At 36.9% G+C, this 16,878-nt stretch overlaps 1 protein-coding gene across 43 annotated transcripts in view; it reads left to right on the forward strand.

Moving 5' to 3' along the window:
• Positions 1 to 16,878, forward strand: part of DST (dystonin) — a 314,302-nt gene that overhangs the window by 140,883 nt on the left and 156,541 nt on the right. For all 43 annotated transcript variants that reach the window (XM_039320283.1, XM_039320278.1, XM_039320288.1 and 40 more), the window contains 13 exons: positions 330 to 455; positions 1,215 to 1,367; positions 1,584 to 1,738; positions 1,898 to 2,024; positions 2,973 to 3,156; positions 4,638 to 4,795; positions 6,456 to 6,634; positions 6,839 to 6,977; positions 8,636 to 8,829; positions 10,640 to 10,802; positions 12,071 to 12,154; positions 13,015 to 13,122; positions 15,059 to 15,157. In XM_039320283.1, coding sequence (XP_039176217.1) covers positions 330 to 455; positions 1,215 to 1,367; positions 1,584 to 1,738; positions 1,898 to 2,024; positions 2,973 to 3,156; positions 4,638 to 4,795; positions 6,456 to 6,634; positions 6,839 to 6,977; positions 8,636 to 8,829; positions 10,640 to 10,802; positions 12,071 to 12,154; positions 13,015 to 13,122; positions 15,059 to 15,157 — 1,869 coding nt within the window. The remainder of the gene's footprint in view (positions 1 to 329; positions 456 to 1,214; positions 1,368 to 1,583; positions 1,739 to 1,897; positions 2,025 to 2,972; positions 3,157 to 4,637; positions 4,796 to 6,455; positions 6,635 to 6,838; positions 6,978 to 8,635; positions 8,830 to 10,639; positions 10,803 to 12,070; positions 12,155 to 13,014; positions 13,123 to 15,058; positions 15,158 to 16,878) is intronic.

The following is a 16,878-nucleotide window of genomic DNA, read 5'->3' on the forward strand; positions in this document are numbered from 1 at the left end:
AGGAAATTTTAATGTGGTTCTCAGCTAAGCAGTGTAGAGGAATGTTTAAATTTCATAGATGCGAAAAATGTGTTAAGACAAAGATACAGTTTTTACCCATTTAATTCAGATGTTTCAAAGAGACTATTTTTTTATGTTATTCCAGTAGTGTGATTCTACTGGTTCAGTATATTATATATAAATCTTTTTTTTGAAAAAACAGTAACCATTTCTGTTTTGATATCTTTTGATCTCTCTCTCCCTCTCCCCCCTCCCTCCCCCCACTCTCTGTGTATAATAAACATATTTTCAGTAGTGCCTTATTAAATGAAAAGTTTGTTTCATTCTAGTTTTTCAGTGATGCCAAGGAGGCTCTAGATTACTTGAAGAATTTACGAGATGCAGTACATCGAAAATACAATTGTGATAGATCCAGCAGCATTCATAAACTAGAAGATATGATCCAAGAGTCTATGGTAGGAATACGAATACATTAGTTGATTTTACTCTTCAAGTGTGTGTTAATACTTTCTAAGATATTATGCCTTTAGCCAGGATGATGCATGCGTATGTGCACACACACAGACATGTGTGCAGTGTCTATTAGCAGAACCTTTTCTTTAACTGAGAAGAGGCATTCTCTGTAAAAACAAAGGTAGTTTGCATTCATTAATTTTCAGTATTGGAAGCTTATTAAACAGCCTGTATGAATCAAGCTATGCCCAAAATAATCATTATTCTTGAAACTGGAACAAATAAACCTAAATACTTGGGTGAAATTCTTTCAAATTGATCATAGCTTGCCTTGTTTAAGAACTGTTGTCATTTCTGCCAAATACGACTATAATTACTTGGGTGAAATTATTTCAAATTGATCATAGCTTGCCTTGTTTAAGAACTGTTGTCATTTCTGCCAAATACGACTATAATAGTAATTATTGTACAAAGCCTCATTCCTTAAAACGATTCCCTCCTGATGTGTTGCAACAACGGTTACTAGGATTCCAGCCATATGAGAACCCCGAGAATGGGAAATAATCTCAACAAATCTGCAAATCATCAATTTGGAAAAGGCTGTCAAAAATGTCCCCGATTGTGCCTCTTGTGAATTACATCTTGGAAAATAAACCAAACTAGAAAAAAAAAAACACCAAGAAAACCTAAAACACTTTCAAGAAAAGGGTGCTTAATTTTTAACTGCTTTCAATATGTTTCTTCTTTAATTTGGCATCCAGGAGGAAAAAGAACAGCTCCTGCAATACAAGAGCACCGTGGCAGGCCTTGTGGGCAGAGCAAAGGCAATAGTTCAGCTAAGGCCGAGGAATCCCGAAAATTCCCTAAAAACGTCCATCCCAATTAAGGCCATCTGTGACTATCGACAGATCGAGGTTGGAAGCTTTTACCATCTTTGAATCAGTTATGGGGAGGAAGAAGACCCTGGGCTGGTATTGATAACAAACTCCTGGAAGCCTCCTCCAGAGCTTATTACCACAGTTGGGGGATAAATCAGTTTTACTTCGTTCTTTTGTCACTTTTTTTTGTTGCATCAGTTTTTGACTTGAGAAAGGCTTATTCAGTTGTTCTGGTTTTCTGTTAACAACTAGATAACCATTTACAAAGATGATGAATGTGTCCTGGCAAGCAACTCCCATCGAGCAAAATGGAAAGTGATCAGCCCAAGTGGCAATGAGGCCATGGTTCCCTCTGTTTGTTTTACCATCCCTCCTCCCAATAAAGAAGCCATAGACACTGCAAATAGGTAGGAAATTACATGCACCAAACCCATATTAATGTCACTTGCTTTTTAAAATAATTCTGAAAAAATGTATTTAGTCTAGGAAATTTATTACCAGTTCATTCTGAAGACTGTCTTGTGTGATATCGCTAACATAATCCCCTTGCGTTTTATGCATTTCAGAATTGAGCAGCAATATCAGAATGTCCTATCTCTGTGGCATGAGTCACACATAAATTTGAAAAGTGTAGTTTCTTGGCACTATTTAACAACTGAAATTGAAACTGTTCGAGCAAGTAATGTTGCTTCGGTAAGTTCTTTGTGTATTCCAACTCTCATTTGAATACCTAGTTAGTTCCCCACTCCCCACCCCACCTGCGTATTCAGTATTTCAACAATATGACCTTACAATGAAGAATTTACATTTTACCGTTACAATGACATGTAAAGATTGAGAAGAGCTTCGTATTTTATATAGCAGACATGATGCTAAACATGTACCACAGTGGTTCTCAACCTGTGGGTCGGGACCCCATTTGGGGTCGAACGACCATTTCACGGGGGTCGCCAAACAAGGCTGTCCGCCATTTTTCCCCCTTTTCTTTGGCCACGCCCCTGGTACCTGGTGATGTATAAGTGGTTGGGGGTCACCACAACATGGGGAACTGTATTATGGGGTCGCGGCATTAGAAAGGTTGAGAACCACTGATGTACCAATATTACATTGGAATTTGCTGTAAAAATGGTAAAAAAATTCTGACCTGTGACATTATCCAGTAGATGTGGTTCCATGGATGTTTGTCTTTATGCACTGTATGTATATACTGTGGGCATTGTATTCCTGAGAGGCAACTTTCTATAGGAGATGACCAAGCTGAGCCTGAAGGAGGGATCAAGCACATCATCAGTCTTGAGTCCCTTCGTGCCCACAAGAGATCAAGTCCAGCCCACCTTGACTTCCATTGATTCTTATCTCCCACTAATTTCCCTTGGCTGTTAGTAGTTCAGATTTTTGCAGAGAGCTTAGCCTGCATTAAATCTTTATACCCATTTGAACTGCCTTGATCTTCTGACCTCCCCGACGCTTGACATTTCCTGGTTTATTGAGTCAGAATTTCAGTAACTGATGGTTTAAGGGCTTTATGAATAAGAGCTTTAAGGCAGTCTGTGCTCTATATTTATATCATGGAAAGGGAAGGAATGTTACCGATCGATGGAAAGATTTTAAATTTTATTCCAATTTTAAAACATTTTCTAGATCAAAACACTCTTGCCAGGTGAACATCAGCAGGTTTTAAGCAACTTGCAGTCTCGCTTTGATGACTTCTTGGAAGACAGCCAGGAGTCCAAAATCTTCTCTGTTGCTGACATTGCCCAGTTGGAAAGGGAAGTGAATGTATGCAAGCAGTACTACCAAGAGCTCCTTAAGTCTGCTGAGAGAGGCAAGTGTATTAATCATCCCAGAAAGGAGACTCTTATAAGTTCCTTGATGTGATATATTGTTGTAGATGCAGTATTTTCAGCTTTGTATGCGTCAACTACAGTATTTTAATTGGATCATAGCAACACTAGTGCAAAGTTGAAGATTTTTGGTTGCCAGTAACAGAAAAGAGGGACCACAGTCTTCTGTATCCTTTCTTTCCAGGTTTCCTTGTCATGTGATCAATTATTCACATGAGTTAGCTAGCTAGTAATATAGGTTGCACATCTGATATATGTGTGTAGAAGCAGGAAGCTTCTTCTAAGATCAGGAAAATAAAATCACACTTGAAAAAGAAGAAACTGACCCCTACCAATGGCTTACAGTTTGCCTCCTTTTCATTATTGTTGCTGGTAGTTCACTTTCCACATGTGGTTGTAGAAAAAACATCTGGCAATTTTGCATAAGTGCTCTCATTTGAATAGCATACATTCTGATTTCATTTAAGGCTCTAAAATGAATACTGGAATATTGTATATATTGTTGGAGAACAGATTGTTACTTTAGCAGGCTGATGTGGAAATAAATTTTGCTTAGTGCTGATGAAGAACGTATCAAGATATTGTTAGACTGCCAATATAAATTACTAGGAAGAGTATATCTACTATTCTCTTTAAAAAATATCTGTATTTGCATAACATAACTCTATAGTCTTCTATCAAAATTTTTGAACATTCATTCTTACATGTATAAACATCTCCATTCTTAAAATGTTAAGCTTCAAATGCCTATATAATTCTAAAAAGCTGGGTGTATATATTGTAATTATTTATTCACATTCTAATGATACAGAAAAGCACAAGGGAGCAGATTATAGCTAATTAAAATGAACTTAGGTCATTCTATAGAATAATGATATGCTGGGTTGAAATAAGAGATAAGGGATTTATTATTGTAGCCTTAATATGACCCTACAGTAGAATCATCTCAAGAAGAACCGGGTGTAGGCAATCCAATTAAGCAATCCAGTGCAAATGGAATTATAAGCATCTGTGTTTAACAGGATAATCACTTTTTGTAGAAATTGCTTGGATTCATAAAAAAAGCTAAAAATAAGAACATTGAAGAGAAGTTACATTATTTACACATAAAGATTAATTCTTATGCAACCTGTTTCTGTAATGTTAAAATTTCTGGGAAATTTTGCGATGCCTGAAATTCAAGATGACTTTTTTCTTTCAAATAGAAAAGATATTTTAAAGGTGGTAGAAAAGGTTAGAAACAAGAAATACATAATACCGTTCCTTTTTTCCCCCACATCACATTATTATCACATCCAGTATTTCTCATTATCACTATCCAGAACAGTTAGTTGCACATTATTTTGGATTTCAAGGAGAGCTATATTTCTAAACTTTGAAACTTTAATTGTGGAATATCATGTGGTAGCAGATGAAAAATAAGATCGGTTGGCTTAACTTACGTTTGCATTGGTTTCAACAGAGGAGCATGAGGAATCTGTTTATAATTTATACATCTCAGAAGTTCGAAACATCAGACTTCGATTGGAGAATTGTGAAGATCGTTTGATTAGACAAATTCGAACTCCTCTGGAGAGGGATGACCTACCTGAAAGTGTGTTCCGTATCTCTGAACAAGAGGTAACTCTTCTCAATTTGCTGATGAAAACTACCTTTTTGAACATTGAACATGAGCCGAGGTGGCGCAGCAGGTAGAGTGCAGTACTGCAGGCCACTTTAGCTGACTGTGGTCAGCAGGTCAGCGGTTCAAATCTCACCGGCTCAAGGTTGACTCAGCCTTCCATCCTTCCGGGGTAGGTAAAATGAGGACCCAGATTGTTGGGGGCAATGTAAATATATATATATACATTGCTTACTGGTGTACACCGCTTAGAGAGCGCTTGCACTTAAAGCGGTATATAAGTCTCCTAAATAAATAAATAAATAAATTGTAATCAAGTTCGAACAACTTTTATTGCATTAAATTAATTGGATAAAACTACATCTGTTGAGGGTTTTTGTTTTAAATTCTCAGAATAAGTGCAAATTGTTACAGATTGGAATCAAAGTCTTCTGGAAGAATAAATAGAATTCATCTCTGCACCGTCAAAATTCGTATGAGATACAATATACTCCAAGGAAGTATTTAGTGATCCTATTAGAGCTTTCCCTTCCTAATCAGGCACAGTTCCAATCCAGATTGTTACTATTTCCTCCCAAACCTATCATTACTCGTAAAGTAAAGAAAAGAAATTGGGCCTTCTTGCTTTCTGAATCCTCTGATAGTTTCATTTGACCTGGTCAGATGAAGATCATTCAGACACAAATACAAACTATGGTGCCAAAATTGAGACAACATTATAAGGATTGGCTTATAATTTGTGAACATAATTGGTTTATCATTCTACAGCTTGCAGTTTAGCTTAGTGTGCAAACTTAGATATGACAATGTGGTCAATATGAAATACATTTAGTTAGGACATACTTTCCATGTGGCTTTTCTTGAAATACACCTGAGATAGAATTAAAAGCAACGCTGTATCTTTTGTATTTGGAAATGTTACAGTTATCACATAATTTTTTTTGCCAAGTTGTTCAAATAACCACTTTTGGGAAGAAAAAAAACAAAGGACCTAAACCAGGCATGTCCAACTCCTGGTCCACAGGCTGCATATGGCCCTGGGCAGCTAGTAATGTGTAATTACTAGCTGTCCAGATTGTAAAAAACAATAATAAAGGATTTTTCTTACTTATGTACATTATGGCCAAAGACAATTTCACTTCACTCAATGCAGTCTGAGCAAGCCAAACATTTGGACACCTAAGGCCTAAAGCAGCGGTAGGCAACCTTGGCTCTTTTATGACTCGTGGACTTCAAATCCCAGAATTCCTGAGCCAGCCATGTTGAAGTCCACGAATCATAAAAGAGCCAAGGTTGCCTACCCCTGGCCTAAACCATTACATCAGAAATTAATATGGAGTTGTAGATAGGTTTCTAATTAGGGAGAAAAAGAGAAAAAAGATGTAGGCTTTCATGTTGTTGTGGTCTTTCATTTACAAACAGTTACAAAAAAAGAGATGATGGACATTTTAACCAACCAATACAGTAGGAAGGAATAAGCTGGCAAGGAGGGAGGGGTTAATCAGTCCTCCCAAGTTGGATCAAGGCTGGTATTATGCTATTGTAGCTGTTGCTTGTGGTTCTTAGGGACTTCAGCTCATGCTCTTCCCTTAGTTTAAGAATATGATTTGTGAGAATCCTTTACTATATGAAAATAAGCCTCACCCTTTTTTTCTGTAGAAGCTCAAAAAGGAGCTGGATCGACTCAAAGATGACTTGGAAACAATCACAGATAAATGCAATGATTTCTTCAGCCAAGCTGCTGGTTCCCCTTCAGTCCCAACTCTGCGCTCTGAACTTAATCTTGTCATTCAGAACATGAATCAGGTTTATTCCATGTCTTCCATTTACATAGAAAAGTAAGTAAGGCCTTTTATTGGACATGATCACTGTTATCGTAGCAATATTTTTTAGCTATGAAAATAGCTGTGTGAAAATGTGAATGTTGAAAGGCAGATTTCTTCTTTCTAATGGATAGAATTAAATTGAATTCAGATATATTAAAATATTTTGAAAACATTGTTATTTTGAGAGGTTATTCGTACACGTTTTATTTGTTTCAGGTTAAAAACTGTAAATTTGGTGCTCAAAAACACTCAAGGAGCTGAAACTCTAGTAAAACAGTATGAGACTAAACTTTGTGAGGAAGACCCATTAACTGCTGACAAGAGCAATATTGAGAACCTGATGGGTACACTGAAGGTATGAATATGGGTATTAATTTGGTATTGGTATTAATATGCCTTTTAATTATGTTAAGATAAAACACTTTGCAAGCTACATAATGAGTGACTTTTGAGAAGGTACCAGTGAAGGAGAATATTTGTAGCTCAGGGTTGAAATGAGGGGTCCTTGGTGCTTCCTGAGCTTGCTTGTTTTCTTGTGGAGGTTTCATTACCCCAACTAGGCAACATCATCAGTGCTAGTAAGGAGTGTTGTTTGCTGTCTGTTTATATTCTGGTGTCTTGCCTGTCTGGATGGGTGGGGGTGGTCTTGGGGATTCTTTGGTTGGGCTGTTTAGTAATGGCTCTGATTGTTGGTCTGGTGGTGACCCTGGAGTTAATCTATGCTGATCTGAGTGCTGATTACTGGTTTTCATGAACACCAGCTGGCAGTCAAAAGGCATGACAAAAATACTTTAATTTCACAACATATAGACAGATTTTAACCATAGTTTCAATTGAGAAAATGTGACAATCCTAGACCAGGCTAAATCCAAAAATGCCAGGGAATTTCTAGAAGCCTAGCATTCTGAAAAATCAGCCATCAATAGACACATAGACATTAACAACATCTATAGATTATGCAAAAGAGACACTCAACCAGCCCTAAAGAGAAAAAGACTCCACCAGTAATCAGCACTCAGATCAGCATAGATTAACTCCAAGGTCACCTTCAGACCAACAATCAAGGAAGCAACATCCCAATCAAGAAATTGCCACAGAACCATTAGTAAATAGCCCAACCAAAGAATCCCTAAGACCACCAACCAAGACAAGCAAGACACCAGAATATAAACAGACAACAAACAGCACTGCTTACTAGCACTGATGATGTTACCTAGTTAGGGTAATGAAACATCTGCAAGAAAACAAACAAGCTCAGGGAGCACCAAAGACCCTGCATTTTGAGAGAGTGAATACTTGCAAATGTGAAAATGGAATTGGAATCACAGATAAATGGCTGATAAAATATAATCAGGTCAAATGATTGTAGATGTCATTCCATTGTATCACTTTATTAGAAACTGAGCTACATATTACACTGACTGATAGAAAGAACAGTCCAAAGCTGCCAATTTCAAATATTGAAGTCTTTCTTCCAATCTCTGGCCTTAAAGACAAAAATAGTTGAAGTAATCTGTTAAAAAAAGTATTTCCCTTTTCTTGCCTAATATCCATAATAAAGACATTTTTCCAGGAAAAATGTAGCCTAGGCTTTTCTCCTTGCACTCATTTTCCCTACCTTTTGGGAATATTGAAAAATATTAGCTTCCTATGGAATAAGCTCTGGAATACTTAATTGTGTCTCCATGCTACATGATAAGAATACTGTAAATATTACAATATTACATGTATTTGGCAATATTTAGTAAAGTGAATATGTTTGTTTGACATACTAAAGTATATCCCCATGATTGATTATAATGTAGTAGTCCTCTCTTATCTATTAACTCACAAATGTGTGAATTATAGTTCTTACTATCCTTACCCAGCATATTGATTGACTATGTTGATTGAGAATAGTAATGGCAGTCTGATACATTGGGGAGGGTTGGGTTTGGAGCCTGAATATGGCATTTGGGAAGATGCCACAAGGAACAATATTGTCTGTTTGTCATCACATACTTTATTCATTAGCAATGGAGAGCTGAAGTTGATGAAAAAAGAGAAGTATTCCATGCCTTAGAAGATGAACTCCAGAAAGCGAAAGCAATTAGTGATCAGATGTTTAAAACACACAAGGAACGTGATCTTGACTTTGACTGGCACAAAGAGAAAGCAGATCAGTTAACTGAGAGGTGGCAGAATGTTCATTCTCAGATTGAAAACAGGTTAGTATTTTCTTTTTAAAAACTGCCTTGACAAGAATAAACTCATCAAGGGAGTATGAAATATTCTCATTGCATAATACTGTACTGTGGGGTTGTAGCTGCCATTAATTTGGAAGATGATACTTTGATAGTGATAGAAATAACATTGGAAAGAAAGTGACAAAATAGGCATCTCTAAATGATATGCAGGATGGCAGTCGATCTGTCTATCATTATGTAAACTCAATGAGGTCAGTAAAAGTTGAAGTTGCCCTGTATTTGCTCTTTTCCTCATATCACCTTCCTCCCAGAGCACTGTTCTCAGTGACTCTCTTTTCAGCAGAGAAGTGAATTATACCCTACAGAAAAATAAGCTGTGAGGGAGAGGATTCAGCGTTGCCCCCCTTTTTTTCCTACAGTGATATCTCCACTCCATTTTATATGTGTGTTTAGGTCAAACCTGGGACTAAAGCAGTTGGGCCTACCATTTATTAGAATAATGCTGAAGTTCAGTTCATGAATAGGGTGAGAAATAGAGGAGTAAGGAAACTTATGGATTACATTTTCAAGATGACTGCTTTTTAGAATATAAAAGTGTGTAGACATTAATTAAAAGTAATTGCTAGGCTTTTACATTTGAAATACTGGTTTCAAAATTAATTGTATTCTATAATAAACAATTACACTGAATTAGTCAATCTGGACGTCCTGTAATAGAAATGGAAACCACTGCAGGCAATAGTGCTTTTGTGGCTTTTTCCAGGAATGATTCTACAGTTTACGAGTGTGGTACCTGTCTGAAACTCCTTCAGTATCTATTTTCCTGGCTGCCATTGATTCTGAGAAAAGATGCAGCTGCTTTGATGAGTTGGAGATGGATGCTATGTGAATGTCCCTGCTCCCACTGTAGCACCATATTTTCTTTTGAATCCAAAGCACTGCATAGCCGCATTAATTATACCTATCGCTTTAGTTCAGTTGCATTTAGCATAACATTTAATTATTGCCTACTGTTCCTTAGTCATTGTATTTATATGTTTGCGTAGGAAACAGGTATATAAAACTTGGCAATACAATGTGATATAATTGACAGAATAGTATTTTCTATAATGAACTTGAATTTAATGAGCTCATGAAAAAATACTGATTTTTTATTCCTGGTTTCCACATTGCAGTTTCCAAATTTACCTAATGAGAAATAAGTTCAGAGAATAGCCCTCCAGTGGTGGTGGTTTAGAACTGCATGATAATTTTAAATTACACTTTTTATTTATTTGTAATCATTCCTGCTTATTCAAATTATTTACTGCCTGGCATTTCAAACGAGGGACAGCCAGAGGTCTCACCTCCCCCTGTCCCACCCCAAAAAATTGATATGGATCATTATACTGATTTTAGTCTTTATGGAAAGATGTCAGATTATCTAGAAGGTTCTGCTCCTTGGTATATATCTTATAGAAAAGATAATTTCTTGATAATACTTAGCTCAGTTATAGAAGTTATGCTTTCACTGAAATGTCAAAATTTTGTTTTAATAGTTTTGCAGTTCTTCTGTATCAATCCTGAGAAAAGTAGTTAATGAAAGATAATCGAGTGGCATCTTTCCTTTGGCATGAATTTACTAGTGAACTCCAGCAAGCACACACCCTCAGTTTTTGCCCTTTGTTAATCTATTACATGAGGAAAATAAAATGATTTATCTTAAGGTGTTCTACAACTGGAGGATATGTGCCAAGTATTACTACATCTTTATATAAAAAGGCAGCTACTGCAGTGTTGCATTAAAATAACCATTTGTTCATTTCTGAAATGGCTTTCCTGTCAACTATAGGTTGCGTGACTTGGAGACTATCAATAAATCACTAAAGTACTACAGAGATACTTATGGTGCACTGGATAACTGGATTAAACAAGTTGAAGAAACACAGCAAAAATTTCAGGAAAACCCACCCCAGAACAGTAAAGCTCTGGCGAAACAGCTAAATGAACAGAAGGTACAATCATGAAAAGTTCCATAGTATCACTTAAATGAACTGAATTAATAATTCAGCTTCATTGATTGATTGTGCACCCTTTAATCATTTTTTTTACTTCTAGCAATCACATAGATCTATCGGTTCCTAACCTGGCCATTTAGGTCTTCCCATAGTGAACTCATTATTATCATCATTGTAACTAAATTCATCCTCTTCTCTTTCCATCCTTCCCAGCCTTAGATCCTTTTCCAGATTGCTAGGTCTTCTGCATAATTTGATTTTGATCATCTGTGACTCAAGAAAGAACTTTGGGTTGATTTGGTTGAGGATCTTCTGGTTTGTTTTCTTGGCTGTTCGTGGTAGTTTTAGGAGTCTTCTCTAACACCAAGCTAAAAGGCATCAATACTTTTAACCTGCATTTTCAAAGTCCAATTAAGCTAAAGAGCAATGTTCATTTCAACTATTTAAAACCATCTCATTTTAAACGCTGTATTATAATGTTGGCATATGGTTTGAAATAGTTTGATAGCATATGTCAGTGATGGCGAACCTTTTAGAGACCGAGTGCCCAAATTGCAACCCAAAACCCACTTATTTATCGCAAAGTGCCAGGGCTGCATCAGCATTGTGGTGCCTTCATGGGGGGGGGAGGGAGGTGCCTCTGAGTGCCGCCTCTAGCACACAAAAATCGGGGGCACAAAAATGGGCCACCATGCTGCAAGGCGCAAAAACAGCCATGCCGTGGGGTGCAGATACAAGGCGTTGCACCACGCAAGAATGGGGCAGGGCTAGTGAGTATCACGCAGGCACTAGCCCCGCCCCATTTGCAGCACATGCGTGCTCGCGGCCCTGTGCACGCATGCATGCATGTAAAATGCTTCCCCCTCCCTTTTCTTCCAGTCCAACAATTGACAATGGTTGGTGACCTCTGCTCTACCACCAATACTCGAGCTTGTTAGTTGGCCACTTCGCCTCCTTTGTGCTGGGCGGGGCTCCTGCTCCGGGCAGCAGTGATGGCCTGATGCACCTGCTGCTGGCGGCGGTGGCACATGTGCCAACAGAGAGAGCTCTGAGTGCTGCCTTTGGCACGTGTGCCATAGGTTCACCACCACTGGCATATGTAATTCTTAACAGATGAAAGAAACAGATTCAGTAGATCTAAGCAACATAATGCTTTTCTCTATTTGTTTGCTTAAAGTTACTTAGGAGGAGGAACATAGAAAATGAATGTCTTAAAATAGTTAAAAAAAAGTACTGTATATTGAATGCCACTACTTATTTCACAGCTGCTGGTGTCTGAAATAGAGATGAAACAAAACAAACTAGATGAATGCCAGAAATACTCAGAACAGTATTCAACTGCAGTAAAGGTAAACCTGCAATTGTGTGTGTTTACTTATCAAAGGGAAAAATAACTGAGGATAAAGGCAGTCATTGACTTCCAACCATTCATTTAACGACTGTTTGAAATTACGAGATTGCTGAAAAAAGTGACTTATGATCAGTCTTCGCACTTATGACTGTCACAACGTCCCCACAACCACTTGATCAAAATTTGGGCCCTTGGCAACCAAGGATGTGGTTTACAATGGTTGCAACATCCTGGGATCACATGATTGCCATTGGTGAGTTTCTCAGCCGGTTTCTGGCAAGCAGAGTCAGTGGGAGAAGCCAGATTCACTTAATGGCATGTGATTCACTTAACAACTGCAGCGGTTCTCTTAACAAAGGTGGCAAAAGTTGTAAAACTAGATGCAATTCACTTAACAAGTATATTTTACTTAGCAAAGGAAATTCTAGTCCCGATTGTGGTGGAAGTCAAGAAACTACATGTATTAAAACTGTGACAGTTGTCTTTTTGCCATAGTTGTTGCCTGGAAATTTGGGGCTGCTTCCTCTTGTTATTACTCCTCTCCCCATTGTGTAGGGATCTTCACTAGTGTTGCAGGAATGACCATCCTCAGCCTGAGACAAATGTTTTTTATATTACCAAAGCAATATACAATGACATGAGAGAACCTGCTTTTCCCCAGCTGTGGTAACTCTAGAGTTCAAGAGGAGGGTTCAGCCCTTGTTATGTTCAGGTTTTACTACACTAGTATCATGGCCTGTTGTAATGAACTGTGTTTATACTCTCTGATGGATCCTTAATATGGAACATACGATTTATAGTTTTTATGTCCCCTACCCCACCTCCTTCCTCTCTCTCTCTTTTTTGGGGGGGGGATAGGATTATGAGTTGCAAACAATGACATACAGAGCCATGGTTGATTCCCAGCAAAAATCACCTGTAAAACGCAGAAGGATGCAAAGCTCCTCTGACTTCATTATACAAGAGGTAGGTTGTTTGTTTAAGCAGTTACTTATATGCTTATTTATATGTTTTCAGACCTAGACTTCACAGGACAATTCACATTGCAAAACATTAAATGACAGAGGTAGGAAAAAGGAGAGCCGTTAAACAAGTTATACAAAAGTGGTACCCAGTTAATTAGAACAAAAACAGAAGCCAGATGAAGGGAAGTTACCCTAGCAGCTGAACAAAGACGTCAGGGCATGTTTCAAAGAGGTCCATCTGAGCATTGTCTGTCAGTGAGGTTTTTGACATATAGGGAGATCAGGGTTTTTTTTTTCCAACAAGAGATTGAAGATAGACACTTCCTTCTCATCATTTTGTCATTCATTAACATTCTAAGCCCTAAGGAGACTTGGAGTCAGGACATCAAAACGATTAAAAATGGAGTTGACCAAGATTAGTTAGTGTTTTTTTAATGACAATTTTTTAAAATATAGTTTCTGCAAATGAATTACCCCATTTCCAAATAATTCATATATTCAGTGTTTATTTAATAGTCAGATTTACATCCCATCTTTATTTTGTACAATTAAAGTCACCTCCTTTCTCCCATTTTCCCCACAGCCATGATTCTGTGAGGTAGCCAGGCTAAGGGAGAGTAACTAGTTCAAGGTCACCCAGCCAGCTTTCATGCCTATGGAAGGACTAGAATTCAGAGTCTCCTGGTTTCTGGTCCAGCAATCTTTGCCACTATGTCATATTGGTTCTGAAATAAGAGATGGGTCTAACTTGCGGAGTTCTTGCTTTTTGCTGTATGTCATAGTTTTATTTTTGTAATAGCTGTTAACTACATTGATCGAGTTTTTGTGATATACTTGACTGTCTGATGTTGAGGAGAAGTGTGTTGAATGAACTCCAGAACTGGATCAATTGATGCATCCAGTTAACCATTTAGTTCCAGAAGGCCTGAACTTGTTTGAGGCTCAGCTTAGTGCCTCTTCTAATGTCTGTGATCTAGATACAGTTCTAGAGAGCCTCTGCGAAAGCCACCTTGGTAGAAAGTGAATAATCACATCAGGACAGATCAGTTTATTACAACCACAAGGCCAGAAAATAATAAAACATGTAATAGTTACCTACAGAAGGTGAATATAAGTAATCCCTCTTCTAACTTTGTCCACAGTGGTTTTGCAGGTTTTGCCAGTGCTGACTTTAAAAAGTGATTTAGTAAATGTCTAAATATAAAGGAAATCTGAAGTGGCCAGAAGAGTCTAGAAAATGACTACCAGGAACATTGTTTGAGATATCCTGTTATGTGTTGCTGATACATAGAAATGAGTTAATGCAAATCATGCATGTTAGCCTTTAGTATCTTGAATCTCCTTTTCCACTGTACTGAATGATAAGAGGTCTCATTTAGAAAACACTGCTAGGATGTATTGCATATGATTACTAAAGCTAGTAGTTTAAAGGATGAAGATTTAAGAATTAAGAAATTAATTCCATGATAGCAATAGCATTTAGGCTTATATACCACCCCATAGCACCATCTAGGCAACTTACAATGTCAGCATTACTTGCATATTGCTCCTAACAATCTGGGTCCTCGTTTTACCGACCTCTGAAGGATGGAAGGCTGAGTCAAGCCTTGAGCTCCATCAGGAACGAACTCCAGGCTATAGGCAGAGTTTAACTGCAATACTGCATTTTAACCACTGCGTCACCAAGGCTAATCGTCGTGATGCAATGATTTCTCATCTTTTATTCCTGAGACCATCTCTAGTATTTACTTGAGGCCATGCAAGACAAACAGAAGTCAGTTCTATTCCACAGCTTTGTTACATTGAAGCCCTTTGTCTTGTGACTAACAGATGTAGTACATTTTTCAAGCTTGATCACAAAAAGATCATCAGAAAGCATAATGGAAGCTACATTTTTTATTTGTCATATTTTGAGCTATTCCTCTGTTTCATTTTAGTTTATGGATTTAAGAACACGCTACACAGCCTTGATAACCTTGATGACTCAGTATATAAAGTTTGCTGGTGATTCCTTGAAAAGGTTAGAGGAGGAAGAGGTAAGTCAATAGAATATTATCAAAGGAACAGTAGAACAATAAATTACGCCTTTACATGAAAATGTAAATATCAGAATTTCTTTATCAGCTTTTTGTTATTTATAGGCACTAGTACTGAAACTGGTGTAATAAATGCATTTTGTATGCCATACTGCCTCTTTAATAATTCTGATTTGAAAACTTCTTAATCAAAGTTAAAGTTTACTTTTCACCTGTAAGTTGCTAAAACACTTTTCTGTGGTGTTGGGTCTTCATAGAAATCTCTCAGATACAGAGCGATCCATAATATTTGCTCCTTTAGGTAAAGTTATGTTAAAAATAAATTTTATTTCATTGTTAAAGATGCAGAAGGAATTGATGATCTGTCTTTTCCATATATAGTTCGGTCAGGTAATGAGAAACACAATCTCATTAACAAGTCAGAATGTCCAATTTTGACTTAATAGTTTGCTTATTCATTTCAGAAAAACAGATACTATTCTGTAAAGAATTGATTGGACCAATTCATCAGAGTTCTTTTATTCTGTTAGACTATTTATTGTCATCATGAGAAAAATACACAGAAATCGTCCACTAAAATGTTTTAGCATACTTCCTATTTGTTGGTCCTAGAGAGTTAGTAAACTGCTCTTTTAAATATCTTTGTTGTCAGTTTTTTGGGATAATTTTGGCATTGGAAATAACTTCATTTATAGGGTTGGAAGTTGAAGAAATAAATAGCAGCCATTCTCCATTTTAAAATGTGTGGCCGGAAAGTGGCCACAAAAAGAGGACATACCAGATGAAGCATGTCATATTGACAATACAGCTAACAATAAAGTCAAATTATTTAGTCTTTGGAAATAGTATTAGCAAGGAAATCTGGATGAAGTCACATGCAAGTAAAGGTTCCTTAATTCATTGCACCATATGTAATATTGAGCAAGACAGTTGTAGAAAATCTTTGTAGAAAGAGTATTGGTGGTTCTGAATCTGTTGTTGGCTGTGAGTGAAAAAGCACAACGAGAAATATTAAAGAAAAGTGATAAATAAAAATAATAAACATTGGTAGAATCTTTAATGGCAAGATGAAATTAAAATTAAGAGATGGGCAACTAACCTACAGAGATCATAGCAAAAAAGTGTGATTATAATTCAGAAATATAAATTTGAAACCAGTATAAAGATCATTCCCTAGAACAGTGTTTCTAATAGTCCTAGGATGCCTGTGGGTTTAATTGCTTTTAAAATAATTCCAAATAGCTATAAGATTTCTAAAAGATATATGGGGTTGATTTGCCTAATAATTTGTTACAATTGGTTTATATTTAAATATAAAGTACCGCAATGTGAATTTTATATTAGACATAAATAAAATTATAATTTCAGTGGATTTACTCTTTTGAATGGCATAGTCAAGATCTAAACTATTTTAACAAAAATACTCTTGATTATATCCTGTGCTTCCAGGATTAGAGGATTACAATGGAACTATAATTATGAAATATTAAAAATAGTGCTGCAACACTTTTCTTTAGAAATTATATATGAAAGAAAATTTTATTGCAGTCATTTGAGAGCTGATGGAAATAAAGTTCTATTTACATAAATAGTTTTTTGATTGAATGTGACTATTAAATAGGGAAGCAGAAGTGGGTAAAGCTGACTTTCGACTGGCACCTATACCGAGATGAAGCAAAATGTACAATTTTAGAGTAAGATTTTTCTGTTTCCATTTGGAT

This window comes from Crotalus tigris, unplaced genomic scaffold, assembly GCF_016545835.1.
Source record: "Crotalus tigris isolate CLP2741 ecotype Arizona unplaced genomic scaffold, ASM1654583v1 scf7180000023635.1308423, whole genome shotgun sequence".
Lineage (NCBI taxonomy): Eukaryota > Metazoa > Chordata > Lepidosauria > Squamata > Viperidae > Crotalus > Crotalus tigris.